A 24,495-nucleotide genomic window follows, 5' to 3' on the forward strand; every position below is an offset into this window, starting at 1 on the left:
CTAAGGGGTGTGATTACTTCTTGAAAACTGAAAGATTTACACAGCTGAAGTGTTTCTTCTGGAGATCTTCTTATAAAACTCTTGGAATCTGCATGCCTTTGGCTTGCTACTGGAACAACAAAGGGTGTTCATTTTAATCCATTGAGCTGTAATATTTATCACCCTCTGCAAAGCTGCTGATAAAAGAACACTTCATATGGGTTTGTACAATCTCATTTATCTTATGCTGATGTAAATAATTTATTAGAAAACTTTTTTCTTCATATTTTTTCTTCATATAAACCATGTTCTATTTCAAAGTTATTATGGAATAAAGTTCTACATTTTTGTTTTGTTCATTTAAGCTTGGAAGTATAATGGAAAGCTACTCTATCCTGTGTGGCCTTGTTACTATTCCTACTCACATAAGGCCAGGTAGGGCCCTTAAAACTCCTGTGTTTTAGATCTTCTTCTGAGTTCTCATTGCAGAGGAGGTATGCTTACAACTTTATTCTTAATGGGCTTTGAAAGGAATAATGTACACATTTGTCTGCAATATACCCAAGGTCAAAAGAACTCCCATTCTCCCTCTGCCTTCTCCAAGGCAAGGAAAAAAAAAAGAACTCTTCTAATTGGCCTGAATGAAGAATAAAATGTTTTTAAACAAAGTTTCTTTCACCAGTTATAATTTAGCTTTTCCTTCCCACGTTTCCAACTTGTTAAAGCTTTCAAGATTGCTTTCATTCTCACTTGTTTGCCAACTTATTAAAGCTTTATGATTTGTTTGGAAATCATTTTCACATTTTCTAACACTTTCATATTGTACTTATTTACTCTTAATGTCAGATAGGGACTCTTTTTGTGGCAGCCCAGAGCATACTCTGCCTTTTTCTTTTCCTCTTTTCTGTCAAGTTTCTAAGAAGCATGTATTTCTTCTATAAATGTGAATTTTCATTTGATTAAGCCCAATACTTTGTTACCTATTTGTCTTGCCATGTAAACTTCAAGCTCTGTGAGGGCAGAACCGCCTAGAACTTACTCGCCATTGTCTCTCCAGTCCTGGGGTCAGCGTCTGGTATTTAGTAGACCCTCAGTAAATCTCCTGAATAAATGAATAAGCAGTGAAATGTTCATTGAATATCTCACTATTAGCTTAAATTCAACATGTCAAAATCAAACTTATACATTTCCTCTTGAAATCTTGAACGATTCTTCTGTTTGCCCTAATTTGAGATCTTAGTCATTTTTAACTTTTCCTCTTCTACAGTTTATGTGGTACTAAGTTATATCGTTCTTGTCTTTGAAGAGACCCAATACCTATGTCTTTGTCTCCACCAGTGATTCCCATCCAGGTACCCCTCACCTCATCCTAAAACCAAGCACCAGCATCCTGGCACCATACCCTTTCCCTACTCCAGCCGATCCTGGCTTCCACAGTTTTAAGGAAGTTTAGACTATCCACTGTCAGCTTACATTTTCTTAATCCCAAATTTATCTTTCTCTCTATCCCTCTTCTTTGCTTTCCTTCCAGGAAATACATTTCTGACTTCAGACAGTGCTCGTGATCCCATTTCCTTCACATCTCCTGTGATCTCCTCTCTCTGACATCCTTTACCCTTTCATTGCCACTGTTGGGTGCCTCCTGCTTGCAAAGATGCTCAAGATTTCCCTACCCAAAAACAAAACTTTATGATCCTGTTCTATCTTCCAAGTTACTTTTCAATCTCTGTTCTTTTTTCTTTTCTTTTCTTTTCTTTTTTTTCACATGGGCAGGCACCGGGAATTGAACCCAGGTCCTCTGGCATGGCAGGCAAGCATTCTTGTCTGCTGAGCCACCATGGCCTGCCCTCAATCTCTTTTCTTAATTTCCAAACTTCTCGGAGTGATCTACTTGCCAGTTCTTGACTTACGTACCACCCAACCAGTCCTTATGCCCTTTTCCCCTTTCCTTAACTTCCATCCCTTTTGTACTATTCCACTGTAACTTCTTGTGGTGGTCGCTGGTGACCAATTAATTGCTAAATCTCATCCTGAGATTTTTACTCTGTTGGCTCTTTTCACTCTTGGAGCTCTTTCTTTCTCTGGCATTTTTATTTAGGTTTTCGTCTCACCTAACTAATCATTCCTCTTTCTCCTTGCTTACTTTTTGTCCTACCTCCTAAATAGATGGAATAATGTTCTATTCTTGGATCTCTTATATCATCTATATATCCTCCTTATTGATCCTGTGTTCTGTCTCCAACAATCATCTCTGCGTAGAGAAGTACTTTTCAAATTTTGATATGCATGTAAGTCACCTGAGAGAACTTGTTAAAATTTAGATTCTGTAGACTTGAGCAAGAACCCAAGACTCTACATTTAAAAGAAGCTTCCAGACACAGATAACTCCCAATATTGAACCCTTGACCTTGACCCATTACAAAAATTCTAAGGCTGTATTTTCAGTTGACTATGGAATATTTTCATTAAAATGACCAAGAAACATTGATCAATATCACAAACTCAAACTAAATTTGTATTTTCTGTGCTACTAGAGGAACTCCTTTTCTATCACTTTAACTACATTTTTCCAAAACTTGAAAATTCAATTCTGATTTTTATTTTCCTTGGCACCCATATCCCATAAGGAGTCTGGTCTTATCAATTCTTTTATAGAAATATAACTGACTTGTTTCTTTCTCATCATTCTTTTTCTTCTGTGATTCATCCTTTTGTTATCTCAAATTAAAAGTACACTTCAGATAAATATAGCTTTCTTTATCTCTACTCAACTTTATTCACCTGTTGAAGAACCTCTACCAGCTTCACACTGCCTGGTAAATGGAGTTTTAGAATCTCTCACTGGCTATATTGTGAGTCATGTTCCTAAAGTGAGATTTAAAACTGGCCGAGTTTGCTTCCGTTAGACCTGGTAGGATGCCCTGCCTTAAATCACACCACTGGGATTGGATTTAAAATGTAACCTGATCACTTCAACATAGTGGTATTCCCCTTTGGTAACTTCAAACCAAAAGCACCATACCCAGCCCTCCACTCAGCACTCTCTGCTTTCCATCCTGTCTTCCTTAGTTACACACATGTGCACATCTGGCTCTCTCACTATATGTTGAGCTCATTCTTGAAGTTATTACTCTTCCATCTCACACAGAACCTAGCCGCATGCTTTGCAGTATTAGCTCCAATAAATATAAAAATGAATAAGCAAGTGGGTTATCAAGAAAAGCTCTTAAATCATCCAGGTAGGCCACTCAGCTCTCAGACCTCTGCACTCATATCTCCCATCCAGAATCTATGATGAACATCTCCAGGAGAGGCAAGACAGCATAAAGGCCAAAGGTATATATTCTGGTCAGATGACCTGAGTTCAAAACTCTGCTTTATTATCAGTTGAGTCACCTTGGCCAGGTTACTTAAATGCTTTAAGTCTTGGTTTTTCTCATCTGCAAAGTGGGGGTAATATCATAGCGTTATTAGAATCGAATGAAATACACACAAAATACTTAACGCAATGTTTGCAATGCCATGAACTCAACAAATGGTACTGTGCTGCTTCTAGTCTTCTTGTTGCTTTCAATATTATTATTATATATTATGTTATACTATAGTTACCCCTTCAGGCAACTGTTCCATTTCAGATAGCACTAAAATCACTAGAAACTTCTCTCTTTTAGCTTCAATCAGCCAGGAGTGGGTAATGTTAAATGAAGAAAGGGGAACTTAAAAGTAGTTGACCAGATTGAAAATTATTGTGAGGGTACAAAAATAATGAAAGCCTCAACTGGAAAAGTTGTTCTAGGAACAGAGAAGAGAGCAAGTACAAGAGTAATCACATAGAAAGAACTTAATGGACTTGACAAGTGATCAAACATGATGGAAGGAGTTGTTCAAGGGAATCTGAAGTAGGCAGAAATGGGGGTCACAAAAAGAACAGATTTGGGAGAGAAGACCAGAACATATTTTTAAGGTGGCTATGAAATTAATGGAGGATTAAATCACGGGATTTGATCCCAGGAAGCTTTTCTCTAGTAACCTTCTTATTCTAAGTGTTGAAAGATAGTGGCAGGATTAAGAAGACAGTTTGGGTTTTGTTTTGGTAAAATGGAAATTTTTTAAACAACTTTTAGACATGGGGATAGAACCTTGATGAATCAAGAGAAATGTTGGAGAGCTGATGGAATATGGAAATGGAATAAAATGACCAAGAGACTTATTTCTGAGAGAATAAGAGATACTTTCTGTGCAATCGGAGTGGGGCAAGAAGAGTGTGTAGGGAGAGAGACGCTTTGGGATGAAGAAGGTGGAACAGCATTTATATCTGCAGTCACGATTTCAGTAAAGCAAGAAGCAAAACCTTGCCAAAGAGGATGTCCGGAAGTATCCTTTGATGTGAAGAGAGTAAAAAATGTGTGAAATGGTTGGTTTAGGAAATAATGTAAAATTTGATCATGTAGAAATAAAAGCATTGCAAAGAAAAGCATAGAAAGCCCAAAAGATGATCAACCATGTATATCAAGCCAGGCTAGATGGGGAATGACTACATTTATTTTGATAATATATCCATGGTCACATCACAAAATTTTGCTTATAGGGTTTTTACTTCTCTTAGGTGTTTTGCTACAGTAGAATGTCTGTTATGTTTTCAGAATATGTATTTAGTAAGAGAAATGATCTCAAGTTTTTACTCAAGAGACTCCCTCAGAGTTATTTGTAGTTGACTAGTTTGCAAACCAAGCTACTACCTACCTTCTCCAATACATTTGGGGGGGGGGTGTATTGTTTTTTTAAGTTAAAATAACTATTGCCAGCATTGAGACTATTAGTGGGGTACAGGCATAGAATAATGGCAACTGACCCATCTACTAACCTCATCAGCTTCTTACCATTTAAGTAGAATGTGAGGTATTATTGTCTTCAAAATCCAGTCTTTCCAGGGATCTTTTCTGATGGCATTCACATGCTACTATATGTATTCCACATAGATCTGTTTCCTCTCCAAGCCTTTGGGCCCAAATTTAATCAACCAAAGAACAAGGTGAAACCAGTGTTTGATCCTGGATGTCCTCAAACAATGATGGTAAAACTGACTATATGTTGTGGTGAATCTACAATTAGGCAAAAATAAGACTAAGGGCTGATTGCATTTACTCATCTTCCATTTGGGGTCACTTTGTCCACTTTGTTCTATCTTATTTATGTCAAGCACCTTGGTAAAAGTCTGATGCAGCATAAAAAGTATTAAATTAAGAAATTATAAACAGCATTTACCCTGGCTCTGTCACTGATCACCAGACTGTAGGCTGCTCTTGGCCTCTCTTTTTCTTTTGTGATAATTCTTTTTTTTTGGGGGGGGGGGAGCTCTTTATTCATTCTTTCATCAAATATTTAAAGTTGGACTACCAGTATCAGAGGTGGCAGTTCCTGTCCTCTACGAACCACTGAATCTTTTGTGATAATTCTTGCTTTGTTTTTTGCAAAGTTTATTATATAGCTAAACTAAAAAGAATAAGTAAAAATTTTAAGCTCTATGCAAATGTACAATGTAGACATTTATTGTGTTTTTCCTCAGTTTGTATTGTTTCTTTACATAAGAGTGATATGTTTTGGTAAGTAAAACCTTACACAATGAAATATATTGTAAAATATAATTGTTGCCCTAATAGATTAAGTCAGTATATTTAGTGGCTGAATTAGCCATTTTACTGTAATTATGTTTTTTTTTTTTTTTTTTTTTTTTTTTAAGACAGAGAAGGAAGGAAGGAAAGGAGGAAGAAAGGGAAACATCCCTAAACACTTTCTTATTTTATTATATTTTGTTTGTTTTGTTTTTACATGGGCTGGGGCCGGGAATCGAACCGGGGTCCTCCGGCATTGCAGGCAAGCACTCTCGCCCGCTGAGCCACCGCGGCCCGCCCTGTAATTATGTTTTAATTTAAAGATGACCCTCTGCGCACCTAAATATCCATCCTATTTATTCCACAAATATTTATGGAGCATCTTTGTGTGCTAGATTATAAAGCATTATTTATTAACATAAGGCCTACATTTTGTTTTAAAGTTAAGGAAAACTTACATTGCTCTTAAGTATAGATAAGTAGTCTCATTTGCTATCTCCTTTAGAATTTAGAATGTATTTAAATTATACATCAGTTAAGACACTTTTGATAAGTATAAATCTGATTGAAGAAGAGAAGGGCTAACTGCCTGCACAGTTATTTTTCCTGGAAAACTTGATATGAGCGGCTATTGTAAATGCCTTGTGATCAAAATAGAAAGCATTTACAGACTGGGTTTTGTTTTAACATATGGGCAAGTTTCTGTTTTTAAAAAAGAACAGAGCATTTCTGCCCCATGTTATTCATAACAAGATGGTATGGAATCAAGTTTATTGGAAATCTTTGAATCTGGCTTTTGGTAGTTTTGTTAGCAATGGGCCCCCTGAATCATGCCAACAATTGAGGGTCTCAGAAATGTATCCATACTAGGGGTGCATAATTGCAAAGGCCCATCTGTTCTGATTTTAGCTTTCCAGCATTGCTCTGAAGTCCTGTAACCCTGTCTAAATGCAGGGTGGGGGGAGGAGAGGGAACCCAACAACAGTAATTTCATGCAGGATATTTGTCAAGAAATGTGTTCCATAAATCACTGTTGGTAATTTGACCACAGAACACAAGGGATTTGTTTTCTATAAAATTTGTTCCCAGAAGCAGTTAGTGTTTTGGTTGCAGCAGCCTCCTCCACTCATTCTGGCTTCTGCTCTTTTGGAATGGGGGATTGGACCCCTGCACAACTTTTATTAGAAAGAAGAAAGCTGATTATTACTAGTCTGTGGCTAGTAATGAAATAACCTCCTTCTCTCTGCACTTATTAAGCTCAGGCCCTACACTTTGAAGGTTTAATGCTCTGCTGTCAGCGTCTTGAAATTGCAATTTTAAAGCAAGGTGTCCCACGTCTTCATTTTGCACTGGGTCCTGCAAATTATGTAGCCTGTCCTATCCCTCTTTTCCAGAGATTCTGGGTGATTGTTTAAGTATCACCAAGAACTGTGGCACTTAAAGTGTGCTCAATAAATGTTTGTATCATGAAGAAATGAATGACTTTATTTTATTTATTTGTCTATTTTTTGCATGGGCAGGCACCAGGAATCAAACTCAGGTCTCTGGCATGGCAGGCAAGAACTCTGCCACTGAGCCACCATTGCCTGCCTATGAATGACTTTTTATAACCTTAAATAAAAGAAGTTAACCTGCATTTTAGTCCATTTAATATTGCTCTCCCTCCATCCCACTGCTCAGAAGAAGCTCAGCTACTTTCATAAATGTTGAATCCTTCCAGTACTTGTTATAATTTTGCAATACCAGGAACAACATGTGGTATCATATTGTGCATGAGTGTTTTTTAACATTTATGTAAATGATATGAAACTATATGCATCATTATGCAATTTTCTAAATTATTCAACATTTCGTTTATAAAATCTATCCATATTGATACCTGTAGATCTTGTTCATTCATTCTCATGACTGTACAGCAGTAATGAAATCTCTTTTCCTAATCTGCTGTCCCCTAGGGAGGCTCTTAAGAGCCAAATGAGCCTTTCTTTGAATTCTGAACTCTATCACCTACTAAGTGGGTGACACAGGGCAGGTTAAGCAATCTTTCTGAAACTCAGTTTTCACATTTGTAAAATGAAGTGAATAATTTCTACCACCTCAAAAAAGATGTTTTTGTGACAATTAAATGAAATAAAATAGGTAAATGCTAGCATGTAATAAAGGTGCAAAAAAAAAAAAAAAAAGTACTGGTGGGAAATCTTATTACTTTGCCACATATGAAATCTGAGTATTGTGAAGCCCAGAGCAGATACATCACTGTGATTTTATATCAGCTTCGCTTGATTTTTCTTATGCACCCTTAGCTTGGCTATTTGTCTTGGTTCATTTTTATAAAAATAAGACAGTTTTACCCTTAAAATGCAGACTCTTGCATGCATCTTTGAGCTCTTCTTTTACAGAATTGAGCAAAGTGATTTTTAATATGCCTTCTCCAGAGTTTAAAGGCTTTCCTCCCATAATATGAAACCACAATATTCAATGTTTATAAAATTATGCCTAAATTTTGCTCCATACAAAATGAATGTCTAGTATTTTACATCTTTTATTTTGCAAAGTAGCAAATAATGGAGCTGAGAGGTCTAGAATTCCACAGACCATTACTGCGCAGCTACATAGACCCTAGCTCACAATTAGAAATTAAAAACTAGAGTATACACAGCTATTTTAAACATTTTCTCTGCAAGTTAAAAATCTAAGCAGAAATCAATATTAAATATGGTCTTCTGAGTAGATGGAAGTCTGTGATGTGTTGAGAATTGTGAAATAACATTCTGAATTCCCTGTGATATTATAGCATTCTATTTTGGTCATTCAACAGATATTATACAATTCGCTATAGAGAAAAGGATAAGGAAAAGAAATGGATTTTTCAACTCTGTCCAGCCACTGAAACAATAGTGGAAAATCTAAAGCCTAATACAGTTTATGAATTTGGAGTGAAAGACAACGCAGAAGGTGGAATTTGGAGTAAGATTTTCAATCATAAGACTGTTGTTGGAAGTAAGTACCTGGAACTATTTGTTTCAGTAAACTTTCTGTAAGTATTCTCAATTATTTTATTAGTTGTATAATATGAAATGAGTTAATTCCCATGCTCCAGTGTTTGGGAAAATATGAAAGTAAACAGAAGCCATAGAAGATTGATATTTCAGAATCACTAGCACAAGAATTTTTTTTAATAGGTGATGAACTGGTATTTGATAACTCCATTGATAGCGAGTTATTGGCCATTGTGGTACACTTCAGTAAATTCCAGGCCTAAGGTTATGGCTGTCAGATGAACCAAAGAAACGGTCATTTGTGCAAACATTCAGAATGCAAAATTGGGCTCAGCGGAAGTGGAGATAGAAATGACTTTAGGAAGCCCTTGGCTTTCTTCCTCTTAACCCATCATTCAAGTTTCACTGGAATAATATTTGAAGCGATGGGAATTAAAATAACATGCCTCGTCGAATAAGAGACAGGGGAGTCATAGTTGTCCTTACAAAATTAGTTAGAATTGATTTAAGAATAAGAAGAATTAAAATGCCATTTCCCTCCTTTCGTCAGGTAAAAATAAAGTGAATGGGAAAATCCAAAGTACCTATGACCAAGTCCACACAGTGGTATGTACCAGTTTATTTTCAAGAATTTTTTTTAAATTATGGATATGTGTTGTATTCTTACTGAAATAAGAAAATAGTCCTATTATGAGGTGCTAAAATGGGATTAACAGACCAGTTATAGTGCATTATGTGAAATACTTAATGTTTTAGGAATTAGTTTCTTTTTCTAAAAAAGGGGATGAAAATATAAATCTATATCATCATAATTTATTTGAAGTTCTATAATTCTGAGATTCAGTATAGTTATAGCATTTCAGTGTTCTAAACTTTGTAGGTATGGTTTTATCTTCTCTCCTCTGGATTTTTTTTTTTAACATAAATTTCAAGTGAATTGGCAGCATCATCTAGATACATTGCAACAGTTCAAAATTTTCCTCTCCATTTCCTATCGCTTTTTACTCAGAAAGAACCACACCTTTTTAAAATGACAAACAACTGGCTTGGTTTTTTTAACATGCCCAGGCTTTATTCAGTTTACATGTTTGTATATTTTATGTGCTAAGTACTTCCCCACAATCTGCACACCCTTTTTTCTCTCACTTCAGGAACCCAGCCCCTCATGATCTCTTCCACTTTTCAAAATCTGTTCTCAGGAAATATCATATAGGTTATGTACTTCCTAGTATGAACTTAAACCATTGTTACAGCCATTACAGAAATGTCTGCATTTTAAAGTCACCAGTGCAATTATAAATTGCTTTATGTCACTGAGCAAGCAGAGGAGGCACTTACGTAAGAAAAGGGGAATTTGATGCTGATTTTGGTTATTGGGTAATGAAAGGATCCAGTCAGGAAAACGTATTACAGTTAAGATGTTGTCCTGCCAGAATTTGTCTTTTATTTGCATCTTTGCTCTTTTCAGTGAATGCATGATATATGTAGAGGGATAGATTTTAATGTCTAAATAAATAGTCCATGAAATAGTCTATTGATCATGTAGCCCTGTCCAAAAAGAGAGTAATACATATTTTTTTGCTGGGATAAAACGAATGAGTCTTTTTTGAGTGATAGAAAAGGGACTTGGATAAAGTAGAACTGGCTTAAAATTAATCCTAATAAGGCAAATGCTGTTTGATTTGGCAGAAAAGTATATAAACTGTTAAGATTATTGTCAGATTTCTATCATTGCCTAGGAAAGTATCTAGATATATTTAAAATCTTAATATGAGGAAGAATATTGCAGGTAAATTTCCAGGCTTTATTTTTTCCTTTACTTTTTGAGATTTTGCTTTTTTCCCTGTTTACCCAATATTTAAAGATTTAGAGCATCCAAAAATGAGAAAAGAAGATTGAGAGCATATAAAAGTGGTAAAAGTGTTACTTACAACACTGCCAAACAAGCATTAACAAAATTATATACTTCACAACATTTTAATTTTTTCTAAGCATGCTTTCTTTACAAAATTGAAATCATACAGTATATACAATTTTATATCTTATTGTTTCACTTAGACAAAAAAATGGCATTGGCATATTTCATGTCATTAAACACTCTTCATAAAAATAATTTAATTGCTGTGTTTCCCACCATCTAAATGCACTATAATCTACTTTGTTGCCAATTTGTAGAAATTTAGGTTACTTTTGTTTAAATTGAATTGATATTATTGTGAAAATTTATGACCACAAATATTTTTTCACATTTATGATTGTTTCCTTATAATAGATACCTATAAGGGGAATTAACCATTCAGATTCTTAAACCTTCCATCCCCAGTAAGTATGGTCAGATTGTATTCTAGAAAGATTGCACCAAATTGCAATCTTGGCAGCAGTATATCAGTTATTTTGCTATAGTACCCTGATATTCAACTTTTTAATTACCATTTCTAAATTTTTGGCTAATATAATAGTTTAAAGTGGTTATTTTAATGTCTGTTTCTTTGCAGATAAACAGAACTTTGTTCACTTGTTTATTAGCTATTTGTATTTTCCATTTAATGGTCTTTTAGCTCCCAGTCTTTGTTTATTGGACTTTCATGTTTTTTTTTTAACTGAATACTTGAAAGACTTTATAAATTGAAGAACTGTTGTCTGTGATATCATCTAGAAACATTTTTCTAACATTTGTTGTCAATTAATTTTGTTTATAGGAATTTTTTAAACAGGGAAATCTTCAAGTTTGCTTAATGAGTTTTTCTTTTCCATTGCCATATCTTTAATTGTATCATATTTTAGAAAGCACTTTCCTATCTAGAAAGCAAGTAAATACTTCCCTAGTATTTTAGTTTTCCCATCTAGGTTTATTTTATTGTATTGTATGGGGTGTGAGTGTGTGTGTATGTATATATACATATTAAGGTTCTAAGGTTCTATATTGATTAGATTACATATTTTCTCAAAATAACTAATAAATTGGTCTCGTACCATATATGGAATTGTGCTTCTCCCTACAGTCTGTTTATTTTTATGTCTTAAATCAACTAAATATTGTGTAGAAAAGGAACACCTGCTGTACCTTCCAGGGAGAACAATGGAACAGAGTTTCCTCTTCTAGGACAATCCTTATTCTTTGCTGTAAATCCTTACCCAGGAAGCATATCTTCTCTCCAACCCTCTTGATGGTCATGCTTTATCTTTCATGTGACTCAATGATGTCACCTTTTTATCATTCTTTTTAGCTATCATCTCCTAACAATTAATTTCTTTCTGGCAGAATATTCCATTTGGCATGAATTCCTCAGCAAGACTGGGAAGAGGACATTGTTTTTACTCCTAGGGGGTTTCATTTCTTTTTCTCATCATAAGCAGCCATCACAGGAGGGGACAGGAAACAACTTCTTGCATCTGTAACCCAGGGCCAGGCATTTTATCACTTCAAGCTGTGAGGCGGAGTACCCCTGAGTCCAGCCAGCTCTGATGAGCTGTGCTTTGAAATGCTTGGTTATTTCCAAAGGGAAACCCAGATTCATTGAACAGATATTTTAGCGTTTCTCTTCTTCTTCACTGTCGCCTTCTGGACAGCGTAAACATGGTCCAGAACTGACGTCTGCTGTTGGGTAGGTCTGGAACATGGGCTTCTGAAAGGAACCACTCAAGGTTGCTTTTACCATCTCATTTGGCTACTTAATAATAATTCTGAAAATCAGTTTTATACTTTAAAGATATATTTTAATCCAAGTAAAGTCTATATCAATTCAAATATTCACCCATGTCTTCTCTGACACTAATCTTAGAAGGCAGTATTCCAAGGTGTTAATTCAAGATTTTTTTTTTTTTTTACTTTTAAGGCTTCAGTCAAAAGAAACATTCAAAAATATTTTCATTCATGTATACATGCTTAAGCCTACACCTTATATCCAGCAAAAAATCTTTAATACCTTTCAGAAGGAAGTATTTGAAATGGAAAAACAATTTGAACTGAAGGCTATCCTTTTTAAAAAAATAAGTAATATTTAGGGTGAAGGTATAAATGTTAAATGCAGTCCCATTTCATGCATCTGGGCACAGTATATATTGTAATTCATGCATCTAAGCTGGTGTTCTGCTGATATGCACCAGTACAGAGCATCAGTTTCATGTAGCAGGGTCTCTTGTAATTGACCAGTGCTTTGTGGCACCAGATCTTAAATATCATCAAAGGTGTATGTGTGATTCCTCCCTGGCTGATCAGAAATTGAACACTTTTGCAAACAGGACATTAGATTCATGTTAAGCCAGACATTGGATTAAATCAGGATGTTTCATAACTTTCATTAGAACATTCTAAAAATGAATTAAAACCAGAATGTAACATGCTCAAGTTATTTTCATGTGGTTTGGCTCTTAAGCCGTTGAAATTTGATTTTAAACAACTATTAGCCATTGCCCAAACTGACAGCTCTTCTTTATTTTGGTGCTCAAAAATAAAGTTAAATCTACAGTGACTATTCTGACAACACAAAAATGCCAAATTGACAAACACTGTTAAGTATAAAAGAAGAGCATCCTGCATCCTTGTGTTACTATTAGTTTTATTAGAGCTAATTTTCAAAATAATTATAGGGTGAATCAGGAGGTACCCCTACCCTGTGCAGCGGTTGCTGCTGTTATTTCTAAATAAGCCCAGGCTTTCCTAACCATGATTACAAAGCAGGCTGTATTTGTCTTCATGGGCATTGCCTTTTAACCCTTTAGCATCGTACCTCTATTGAGTCTCACCAACTGGATATCCAGTCACAATGTCCCCAGAGAAATTCCCTTTACCAGTTACCCTGCTTTAGAGGACAGTACAACCTGGTTCATAAGGGGGCAGGGCATCTTGAACCCCAATTAATAGGGTAGAAGAGAAATATACTTAGTTCCTGGAATCTAGTAGACATTTAAAAATACATATTTGCTGAGGAGAGCTGTGGAAAGAAATGTTGATGAGGCTTGTAGCAGGAACAGGAGGCAGTAAGCTGCAGAGAGAAGAAAGCCTGCAAGAAAATGGTCTCAGAAAGTAAACTGGTACCATGGTGGCATTTGCAGATACAGCCAGAAACTTCAGTAGCTTGTGGAATTGCCTCCTTCTCCACCACCCACCTCCACTCACCTGCCCAGCATGGTCTACACCCGTGACTCCGAAAAAAACGTTAGCAGATGTTCCTACCAAAAGGTCTAGGTTAGTGGTACCTTTTTAGAAGTATTGTGTCTACAAAAGTTTAATTAAAATGGAGTTATAATTGGTCAAATGCTGTTATCTTGAAATTATCACAGCATTTCAATTCTTATTGAGTCCACATAACCAAAGTTTCCCTATACTTTTAAAAGTAGACACAGAGAAAAGGTTTCAAAATGTGAATTTCATTGGAAGAGACATGCTGGGCAGCAGGACCTTCCTGATCTCCTTAAATCTACCTGTAGAGAAGCGACTGCTTGCTCCTTAGTCCAGCTTTAATACATCTTTAGAGTTGTAGGTTAGGCAAGAGATAAATTATAGGTTAGAAACAATTAGATTCTGCAGCTTAATGATTTCCTTATTTTTGGCAGCACACATTGTACATATATTCTTATCATCTTAATAAAACATTGGTCTTTTCTTGAGCAAGAACTGAGAACAGAAATCATGCTCCACTCATACAAAGAGTGAAATATTTTCCATTAGTCCAGGTCTAAAAATTTTTAGAAGAAATCATTACAGCAAAGGAAGTACAAATGGGTATAATGCAATCTAAAGGCAATCAACAGCAACATGCAGGCGTTTCTGCCATCACATAATCAACATCTCCAACAAACTTTACATCCTGGAAAATCACAAAATCTTAAATGACAGGACTCACGGGACAAAGAGAGTTGGGACAGACCCTTTTTGAAAACTTTTGTAACTTTGTAGCCACAGCACTAACAAAAATGGTTTTTGGTACCTTGAAGGTAACATGGCGCCCCCTGCAGGTAGCTCCCCTGTGCCTGGAGATTGCCACAGCAGGTACTGAAATTTCTCAGAAAATAAAGGGGTATGTGGCAGTGCTTTCACTGGAGCAGGAGAGTGGTGGGAGCTGAGCCAATGGGACTGCTGTAAGATGCACTTGAGGCTTGAAGCCACACCAGGTCTGGCGGCTTCTCTCTAGGGAGGGATGACGTGTGCAGGTGTTCCTATTTACTTTTCTTATGATAAAGTTTAAAAGGCACCTGTTGCTACCTTAACAGCTGAGTTGAGAATTTCTTTTCTTTCCTCCTGAAAGCTGTACCTCTATTTCTACTATTCCTCCTCCTTGCCTAAGAAAAATCATGTACAAATTATTTTGAGGTCATTCCCTCATTTACCAATAGTGAATGAGCTAAATCTGCAGAACCAAAGCACAAGTGGTAGCTGAACAGACTGTAGATTAAAATAACTTTCCAGATTGTAAATGCAATTCTCCCTTATAAAGAATTAGGAAAATATAGAAAGGTATACAACATAAAATTAATATCAGCTTATATGAAAAATAACTACTGTATGAAAAGAAGTATGTATACTTCCTTCTGGTCTTTTGTCTATACCTGTTTATTATAGAATATGTATCTTTTGTATTTATTTCACTTTATTAAATAGGTGTCGAAAATTTGAACCATGGCTTATTTAACAAAAACTTTTTTTTTATACGATGATGTTCAAATTGTGGTAATAAGCAATCTTATACAAAAATGATTAGATGTATCTTTGGTTAATTCCTTAGGCTAGATTGCTAAGGAGGAAGTTAGAGTCAATGGGTATAAATACCCTCTAAAAAAGTAATCCGATAGTAAACAGGCTTTTATTGTTTGTCTTTTTAAACATAAAGACCTTAATAGCAAGGAAAAATAGCCAAAAGTATCACAGGTATCATTTATTAAAATGGCAGCATGTTGGGAAATCTCTTGCCCACAACTGTAAGCACCTTGCGTGACAAATATCTCGCATTCAGTACTTCCTTGTTTATTGGTAGATCTGATAAATGAAGTGTCATGCCGTCTTTTAACCAGTTCCCACATCCTACCCTTAGCCTCACGTTTAGGTATAGCAAATACTCCAATTCATTAACTCTGAAACTATCCCTGGTTCAAATTATGCAATGACATTCAAAACTTCTAGTGGGAATGTTGAGGCAATACATGGGAGTGGGGGAAACACAGTCCCCAGGGATCTGCCCTTCTAATTCTGCATAAATATGTACAGAGTGAGTAAGAGTACAGATTTTGGAGTAAGTCCTAGCTTTGCCTTCTTGGGCAAGTAAATGCTTGGTGAGAGTCAGGAGGACTAGTGGTTGTGGTGTATGTGATAGCAGTAGCGGTAGTTGGGTACAATTGCACAACTGATCTTGACTGGCTAAAAGATAATATGTGGCTTAAGATCTTTTTTGAGAGGAAGCATGAAAGTAGAATTTGGCTGGGTCACCTCTAAAATGAAAGGAAAATAACCTATTATTCAATACAGAAGATTTAGGTTCTTTCCATTGCAGTTTGTAAGTAAACTGACCATTTGTCCAGAAGAGTTGGTGAGATAGTTTTCTAAACGAATGGAAGTTCTGAAGAAACTGCTTCTGTCAAAACTTTGGACATTTGTAGGGAAAACCAAGTGAGTCAAATAAAACACACGCAGATATATGTTCTAAAGATCTATCCAGCAACTATTTACAACTATTTAGCCAGTGGCATAGGAAACTTCACTGAAGATAAAGAGTTACTAACAGTTCTTTGATTTGATTTGGTTTTTTTTTTTTTTAAAAAAAAAGGCAAGTTAACACTGACTCAAAAGCTGACTTTCTCCCTCTCTTTTCAGCCAGCATATATCCCAAAAAAGATAATCCCAATTACAATCATCAAGCAAGGTAATTTGTATGCCTGCTCTGAAAATGTGTTTAGAACTTTTTGTAAAATATGTTTTAACCAAGGTAAGTATAGTACATATTTTGACTTTTCTCTGATTATTGTTTTTCAGAAAAAGTGTGAAGAAACCAGTATGGTCTAGTAAATTAGTTATTAATAGGCCATTTTGGCCTTCTGCTAGGTTTTGGGTGAATCATACTGGTCAGGTAGCTAAAGACAAACCATAGCAACTATTACGTTTTAAAAAGTCAGATATGCGACTTTTCTCACTATTAAGTTAGTATACATGAAGAAAATCATTAGTAGGATATTTGGATTAATGAAAATGATAACTATGATTTAGTGGTCACTTTAGGAAGAGTAAAGGCAACAGGTTTCAAGAATTAAAGTGTCTTATTTCATTTCAGTATCCAGTTGTTTTTGTTTTGGCTTCTGGTTTCTTTAATTATTAAAATGACACTATTACTTATTTCCTGGAGGTTTCTTGTTGGAGATTGGGCTCTAAAATAGTTGGAACATTTATATCCCAAGTTTACCATGTCCCAAGTTTACTCTCAAAACATTGTAGGTTAGTATCAGAATTTCCTAAAGATTTTTTTATTACTGGTTCATTGCCTCAGTTTGTGCAAGTTCTTTTAGACTCCAGGAGTCGGAGGTAGGAAGGAAACTTTCAGCCCCTGAGAATGGGACACATTTATGATACAATTGACTTCTGTTCTTTAACGGCAAGGGTATTAAGGTAAGCGATGCATCCCAATCTGTTGGCTGTGAATCCAGCCCTCTGAGATATTTTCTATTAAATGATAAAATTAGACCAGGGCTTCAGCAGTGCAAGTTGACTTCTTCTTATTAGCTTCTTACTGATTTCTGACTATATTTTTTCCGATCACCCTTACTGGTTCTTTTTGTTTTTGTATTTTAACAGTGATTCAGAATGTTACTCACAGAGCTTCGACTAAATCCCCAGATAAGTCTCACTTGGGAGGAACAATACTAGGTGAGGAAATCTTGAAAGCTGTGCCTAAATTTAGCAAGTCAAATGACTTTTTAATAATAAGGCTCCTGTGGAGTTTTGCACTATGAGCAAGTCTGTCCAATGGATGTTGGTTCATTTCTGTCAGTATTTAGGCTCCTAGCTTGTGTCCATTCCAGGCTAGGAGCCAAGAGATGCTGCCTCTCTCATGGTGTTAGAGCAACAGCTCTGACACTCGCCCAGTGGGAATGAGGGAGCCACCCTGCCTGCCCCACAGGATTGTTTGCAGTTATGAGAGAGTCTGTCCAAAACATATTGAACTGCTCTCCTAAAAAGTATTGTTATTATTATTAATGATATTCTTATTCATTACACATCTTAAGTAGCCATTCTACAATTTTGAGTTGACGGGTTGAAAGCAGGAGGATTTTGGTAGCTCTATTCTGTATATGTAAAAGCTTATATTTAGAAGATACCGCCATGTTTTTTCAGCATTTTAAAGTTTGTGTTAAAATTGATTACACAAAATAAAATGTTAAGCTTCATGGTTCTGTTCTCTGGTACTTTTTTATTGTATTTTGGGGCATGATGCATTTTCTTCCCTTATCTCATTTACTTCTGTCTTCTTGCAGTCCACCTTATTATTCCAGGTCTCAATGATACCACCATAAAACTTCCTACATCCATAATGTTTGAGATTTCAGATGCAATCAAGACACAGCTCGGTAAGCTGCAAAATTTATGTTCAGACTTTGGAGACACTAAGTATAAGCACTGGCATTCTTGGGCTATCTAAGGAATCTTGCAAATGAACTATTTGAGGACCTCATAGGTAAAAAAGGACAAGGAGGTTATAGTGTTGGAGGTATTCATGTGAAACACATCCTATAGCGAAATAGTCAATATATTTACAGAAGAACAACATTTATCAAATCATCTAAAATATACAGATTTATGTGGTTATAACTTTCAAATAGAGTCACTGTTCTCTATTACGCTTATACTAGACTCTCAAGGGGCTAGATATTTTAAATAAGAATTGATGTAAAGGCCAGGTCTATTAGAATTATGATGCTTAGAGATCTATATTGCTCTCTACTTCTAGAAAGAGCCAGATAAGGTTTCAGTGTTTAAAAAACATAAAACATAACAATTTTTAATAATATGCAAAATCCACTTAAAAGAGGTCCAATTACAAGGGAGTAATTGTAGAGGTCACTGGGCTGAGCTCTGCATCTGAGTATCAGATTAGGCTCTGCGTTGTGTCTATAGCCAAGGGTCTCAAACTGGAGTGAACATCACAAACCTGGAGGGTTTGTGAACTCAGAATTCTGGGCCACCCCCAGAGTTTGTGACTTAGTAAACCTGGGGTGGGGCCATAGAATTTGCATTTCTAACAAGTTCCCAGCTGATGCACATGCTACAGGCCTGGCGATCACAATTTGAAAACCATCCCTCTAAAATCTCTGGAGTATGTCTTGGACTGTTGATAGATTAGAAAGAAGCAACATGGTTTGGTAAAAATTGAATGTCCTGGAAGAGGAGGATGTAGATATAGGTAAATGAACACTTAATTAGTGAACCAGTAGACATATAATTTTAGAAAAATTTTCAAAACTGATGTATTACCCTCTTATTAAAATATTTGCCAATATATTCTTTGCAATTTTGTACAATCCTTGAAAGATCATTATAAAATAATCATACCTTTTTGTCCTAGGGTGAATGTAGACAAGTGTCTCTGAGCTTCAGTTCCTCAATTTGTGTATCAGACTTGGTCCTTTTCCTTTCAGTTACTAAATCCTTTAGCTCTATGTTATTTAATAGTGTGCCACCAGGAACTTTCAAATCAAATTCCTTCAGTTCAGTACTGTTGCACTCACTTGCTTTCTACCTAGAACCTGTAAACTGTATCCTGTGTCTGGGAAAGATTTGGTTGAAAGAAGGAAAAAAGGAATTGGCTAATATCTTATTGATTTGGTCTGAGATCTGTCCATCAAAACTATACAGCTAGTGTTTATGAAGGAGGCTGAAAAATAGCAGTTTTGTTCCAGACCACTGTTTTGGACTGGCTAGTGTTCTAAATCTTAGTCCTCAACCTTGAGTGATGTGTCTTAATTTTTTCACAAAGTTCAACATGGTACTTTAATACCAATTCAACCTTTTCAAACTTTTTCTTTTAATTTAGGGAATTAAACACTGGATTTGTTTTGTTTTGTCTTTTTTAAAAAAAATATTTACTGAAACTTTGATTTTCTTCAGAAGTGAATGTGATTTTGATGAAGAAAATTCTATGCAAATAATAAATACATTCTTTAACTTACATGTCTAGAGAAACAAATATCTTGAATTTAGCACGTGGCAAATTTAACGCACAGAAAATTTCTAGCCCACTGAAGAGATTGATAGCCAGTATGTTTGAAAGAGTCCAGCAAATCCGAAGAAGATCCTACCCATCAAATGTACCATCTTCACAGACTATGTTTGAAGATAAAACAAACTGACATTTTTAAACATACTGGTTTTTACCAGAAGTGTGTGGGCCTACCCAGTTCTTTATACAACTCAGGGAGGAATAAACTTTCCTAAAGTTAATTATCACTGTAATTCAGTGAAGTCAAACTTTTGAGGGAGTGAAGCCTCAAAACAAATCCCATTCCAGTAGGGCCCATAATAGGACATGAAGAAGTGTAATTGCCTTAGTTCTAAGAACACATGGTGTGAATAACGAGAGAAATAAACAACACAGCTAGTAATACACACACATCTCCAAGGGCCGTACAAAGGACTCCCCAAAGCCAAAATTAGTCTGCCAAAAATTAAAGGAGACAACTGTGTTGAATAAAGCTACATAAGAATAATAAAATAAAAGGGATTTCCTGGGTTTAAGGCCATGATATTTTACTCTCCTATGGCTCAGACTGCAGTTGCACAAAGATAGAGCAGAAGATGTTCCTGGCTTGATATGAGTGAGTCATAAAGAGTCCCCCATTCAAACATCTTCCCCCCTGCCAAATTCTCCCATGTCTGAAAAGTCATATTTAGAAATATGATACACCTTTATAAAGAATCAGTGATATGTAAAAAATACAAATATTCCTTGGGAGGCTAGTTTGCATTTTTCTTCATTAACAGTTTAATTTTAGGTTACTGTGACTGCCAGCTAGGGCATGCTTTGAATATAAGGAATTAAAACAAAGCAATTCAGAGCCCTGCTTATGAAATACTAGATCCAGAGGTGAAAAGAGAGATCCTGATCAACCAAGAGCCATGGAGAGCATAGGGTAGTAAGTGGGAAGGAGAGGGTTAGCAAAGGGGTTCTGAGGGAGACAAGGATATTGATGAAGAATAGATCATTAAAGAAAATGTTATAATTTCACATTAAAAGAAAAATACTTCCTATGGTACAGGCTGAAAATAACAGGACAGAGCTCATGAATCATTTGGAACTTTAATGTTTCTGTGCTAGCAATCAGAATGGTTTTAAACAAAAGTTGTGATTACAAAGGAAACAGGAAAAAATGTTGCTATCGGTTTCTGATAAAACTTAGAAATTTTAAAAACAGAAATTATCACAAAATTATAATATAGTTTATTTTTTAGTTATTGTAGAGAGTTCCTTTTCTCTATGTCCTGCTAAATTGATTTTTTAATGATATAGATGATTTCTGTAGCGCAAACAAGATGTGCAACTTCGTGTGCACGTGAATCAAAAACACCCACTTGACCACTGGAGGCCATTACACTAGCATTTGTGACACCTATTTCTAGCATTTTAGATAGTTCCCAAAAATAATTAGTGCAAATAGGAATATGTTGTATGTCTTCATCAATCTAGATGGAAAATTGATTTGCTTCTATAAATACCATGAAAGGGATGACTTTGTAAGTAAATATTTTGTGCCCACTTTAAATGAAAGGAAGACAATGATCTTTATATCACCCCTTGGATTAGACAAGAGGAAAAGCTTTTGTTTATAATAATTATAATAATGATGTGAAGTACAGGAGGAGGTTACAGAATTTTTATCCTCAAAGAACTTTGAGAGATCAAATTAAATCAGTGGTTCTAAACCTGAGGTGACTTTTGCCACCACTCCTTCTCTCCTCCCCAGGGACATTTGGCAATGCCTGGAGACATTTTTGGTTGTCATAAACCAGGGCAATACTACTAGAATCCAGTTAGAGGCCGGTGATGCTGTCAAACTTCCTGCAATGCAAACAAGGACAGCCGCTGTTCTAGTTTGCTAGCTGCAGAAATGCAACACACCAGAGACGGATTGGCTTTTAATAAAAAGGGTTTTATTTCGTTAGTTCTTCAGAGGAAAAGCAGCTAACTTTCAACTGAGGTTCTTTCTTACGTGGGAAGGCACAGGATGGTCTCTGCTGGCCTTCTCTCCAGACCTCTGGGTTCCAACAACTTTTCCCGGGTGATTCCTTTCTGCATCTCCAAAGGCCTGGGCTGAGCTGTGAGTGCTGAGACGAGGTATGCTGAGCTGCTTGGGCTGTGCTACATTGAGCGCTCTCATTTAAGCACCAGCCAATTAAATTAAACACCATTCATTGCAGCAGGCATGCCTCCTAGCTGACTGCAGATGTAATTAGCAATAGATGAGGTTCACATACCATTGGCTCATGTCCACAGCAATAGAACTATGTGCTTTCACCTGGCCAAGTTGACAACTGAATCTAACTACCACAGTCTCCCACAAAAAATAATCATCCTGCCCAAAATGTCAACAATGCCCAAATTGAGAAACCCAAAACAACACATGGGGAAGCCTGCAGGTGTTCTGTGCAGCCTTAGGGCTCTAAAAAATCCCATCTAACTATAGAAACAATGTAGTGGACACTCTTACCATTTAATCAACTCAAGGAGGCAAGGTGGGGTGTCTCAAAGATGCATCAATTCTTTTGTGTTGCTAGATTGATGCAAAATGTTATGAAGGTCATTGATCCAGTGTACTGAATACCTAAATAGTGCTCATGCTAAGTACATGTTTAAATCAGGGCATATCTTAATCATTGGGAAACTCAGATTTAGAAATGTACTTTTTTTGAAAGAGAATACCTAAATTTTATAAGAACTTTCTGGAATGGTTATCTAAAATGGAAAATAAAATTGAAAAATAAAAGCCACTTTTCTTTGTACTGAATTCCCACAAAGGTTTAAGGAAAATATCTATGTTGACAAATGGCTCAAATAAAATTTATTAACCATTGGTTGGTATAAATTTGTTGGTAATGTTTACAAAAAAACTCTGCTTCCTATGTGTGATACGTGTTTTTCTAAAATTTCAGTGTCATGACTCGTTAAATTTTTGCTATGTTTAACAATAAAAATTTTCTATTCCTTAACTTTTTATAGCTAAGAGTACTTAGATATAAATTTCCAGGTAGCATTTGAAAGAATCTATACCTTCTGAAACTGTATTTATGAATCAAAATGACTTGAAACATATTTGAGTAAGAGGGTGGAATGTTTTTCTTCATTCCGATGCCAATTTAGACCTTAAAGAATTAGCTAGACTTGATGAGAAGAAATTCTGAAGACTTGTGTCTTCTCATACTTGTCCCTGGCAGAATGCACGATTAAGTTGTTGGCTGACTGGTGGGAAAGATAAGAGCAGATAAATTTCTTGAAATAGTCTGTTACTTAATTACATTTTGAATGTGTTGTTTTTGGAGTTGTATTATGAGGAAGTCAGTTAAAATATTTGTTCTCTAACTTTTTAGCTAAGAATGAATCCTTGGAATTACCAGCTGAATCTAAAACACCAGAGGTAGAAAAAACTCCAGCACAGCCTATAACAGGTAATGACAGTCCAATGTGGATTACTGAGGGAATAAATAACACTTTTTTCCAAATAGCGAATGATCTACAAATCTGTCCCTGATTTCAATAAAGAGCGAGTAGATCCTTGGCAAGTTTGGGAAAGCAGCAGATGAAAATAGTCTTTTAAATCATTTAACTGATATGTAATATAGAAGCTGTATTTTCAAAGTAAGTAAAAATTTCTAGGTAGTTGTCTGATTTCAATATAATTGATCAATGCCAAGAAAAGCATAGGCATGACCCGAAAATGGTTACTCTAAGTGGTTTGTGGGGTTTTTGCCTGAATGATTCAATCCGTTTTCCCAATTAGACTTCTCCTGGCACAATGTCTGATGGGAGAGTCTACAGATTTCTTTGTTCTCTACCAAACCCTCCTTAGCATTTTCCACTTCAAAGATACTTAAGCAAACACCACAACTTATTGTTCTGTGTTATTGTGTATATTTCAGGTCCCTACAAAGTTCTGGGGCTTTCAGTCCAAAATGCTTTCCCAGTCTCAGTGATTCTGGTTCTTATTTTTCCAAAACCATTTACCTGAAGTCTTCTTTGCCTTTGATCTAGTCTTTTGGGATGACCCTATGGGTAAGCATTTGAATCCTGATCATAGTTTCAACCTGATTCCAAACTCCATGTTGGCTGCGGTTTGGAAGAAAGAATCTTGTAATAGCTCTAAATATATCTTTTGTCCTTGTCCATTCTTTTATTTGCCTACTTATTAGTTCATTTAATAAACATTTGCCATGCGCTTACTATACTGCAGGCATTCTGCTAAGCCCTAGAAATAGGAAAAAAAAAAAGGCAGACAAATAAAAAATATTGATGAATCAGTAAGTGCTTCAATAGCAGCCAATTCAGCGTGATTTGGAAGCACATAGAAAGTAAACCAAACCCAGAAAGGAGTGTCAGGTTAGGAAACTAAGGCAACCAAGGAGTTCTTAACATAAGCAACTAGTAGAGAAATAGGCTACATAAATACCAGCTATTAACTCACTATAAAATGTATTTCGTGCTCTTTAGTTGCTTCATCATTTGCTTTATCTTAATTTGCAATGTTGCCCTTTTTTTTTCTAACCTTTCAGTGACTCCTGAAACAGCTGCAAGAACCACTACACCCACTGTGTCCAGTGCATTAGACAGTTCAGAAGCAGCACTGGGTAATTCTAAGTTTTCTTTCCTAAACAACAACAATACTCCTAACAGTAGTAGAAAAGAAAAGAAATCCCAAGGCCTTAGCTTATTTAT

The 24,495-nt window shown here is 35.9% G+C and overlaps 1 protein-coding gene across 32 annotated transcripts in view; it reads left to right on the forward strand.

The window, feature by feature from the left end:
- ABI3BP (ABI family member 3 binding protein) overlaps nt 1–24,495 on the forward strand; it is a 245,285-nt gene that overhangs the window by 110,387 nt on the left and 110,403 nt on the right. For 30 of the 32 annotated variants that reach the window (XM_077118544.1, XM_077118546.1, XM_077118548.1 and 27 more), the window contains exons 5-11: nt 8,410–8,591; nt 9,141–9,196; nt 16,398–16,446; nt 17,370–17,441; nt 18,050–18,142; nt 23,154–23,231; nt 24,333–24,407. In XM_077118544.1, coding sequence (XP_076974659.1) covers nt 8,410–8,591; nt 9,141–9,196; nt 16,398–16,446; nt 17,370–17,441; nt 18,050–18,142; nt 23,154–23,231; nt 24,333–24,407 — 605 coding nt within the window. The remainder of the gene's footprint in view (nt 1–8,409; nt 8,592–9,140; nt 9,197–16,397; nt 16,447–17,369; nt 17,442–18,049; nt 18,143–23,153; nt 23,232–24,332; nt 24,408–24,495) is intronic. The other 2 variants (XM_077118559.1, XM_077118566.1) reach the window with 1 other exon arrangement.

This window comes from Tamandua tetradactyla, chromosome 10 (assembly GCF_023851605.1).
Source record: "Tamandua tetradactyla isolate mTamTet1 chromosome 10, mTamTet1.pri, whole genome shotgun sequence".
In the NCBI taxonomy this organism is placed as follows: Eukaryota; Metazoa; Chordata; class Mammalia; order Pilosa; family Myrmecophagidae; genus Tamandua; species Tamandua tetradactyla.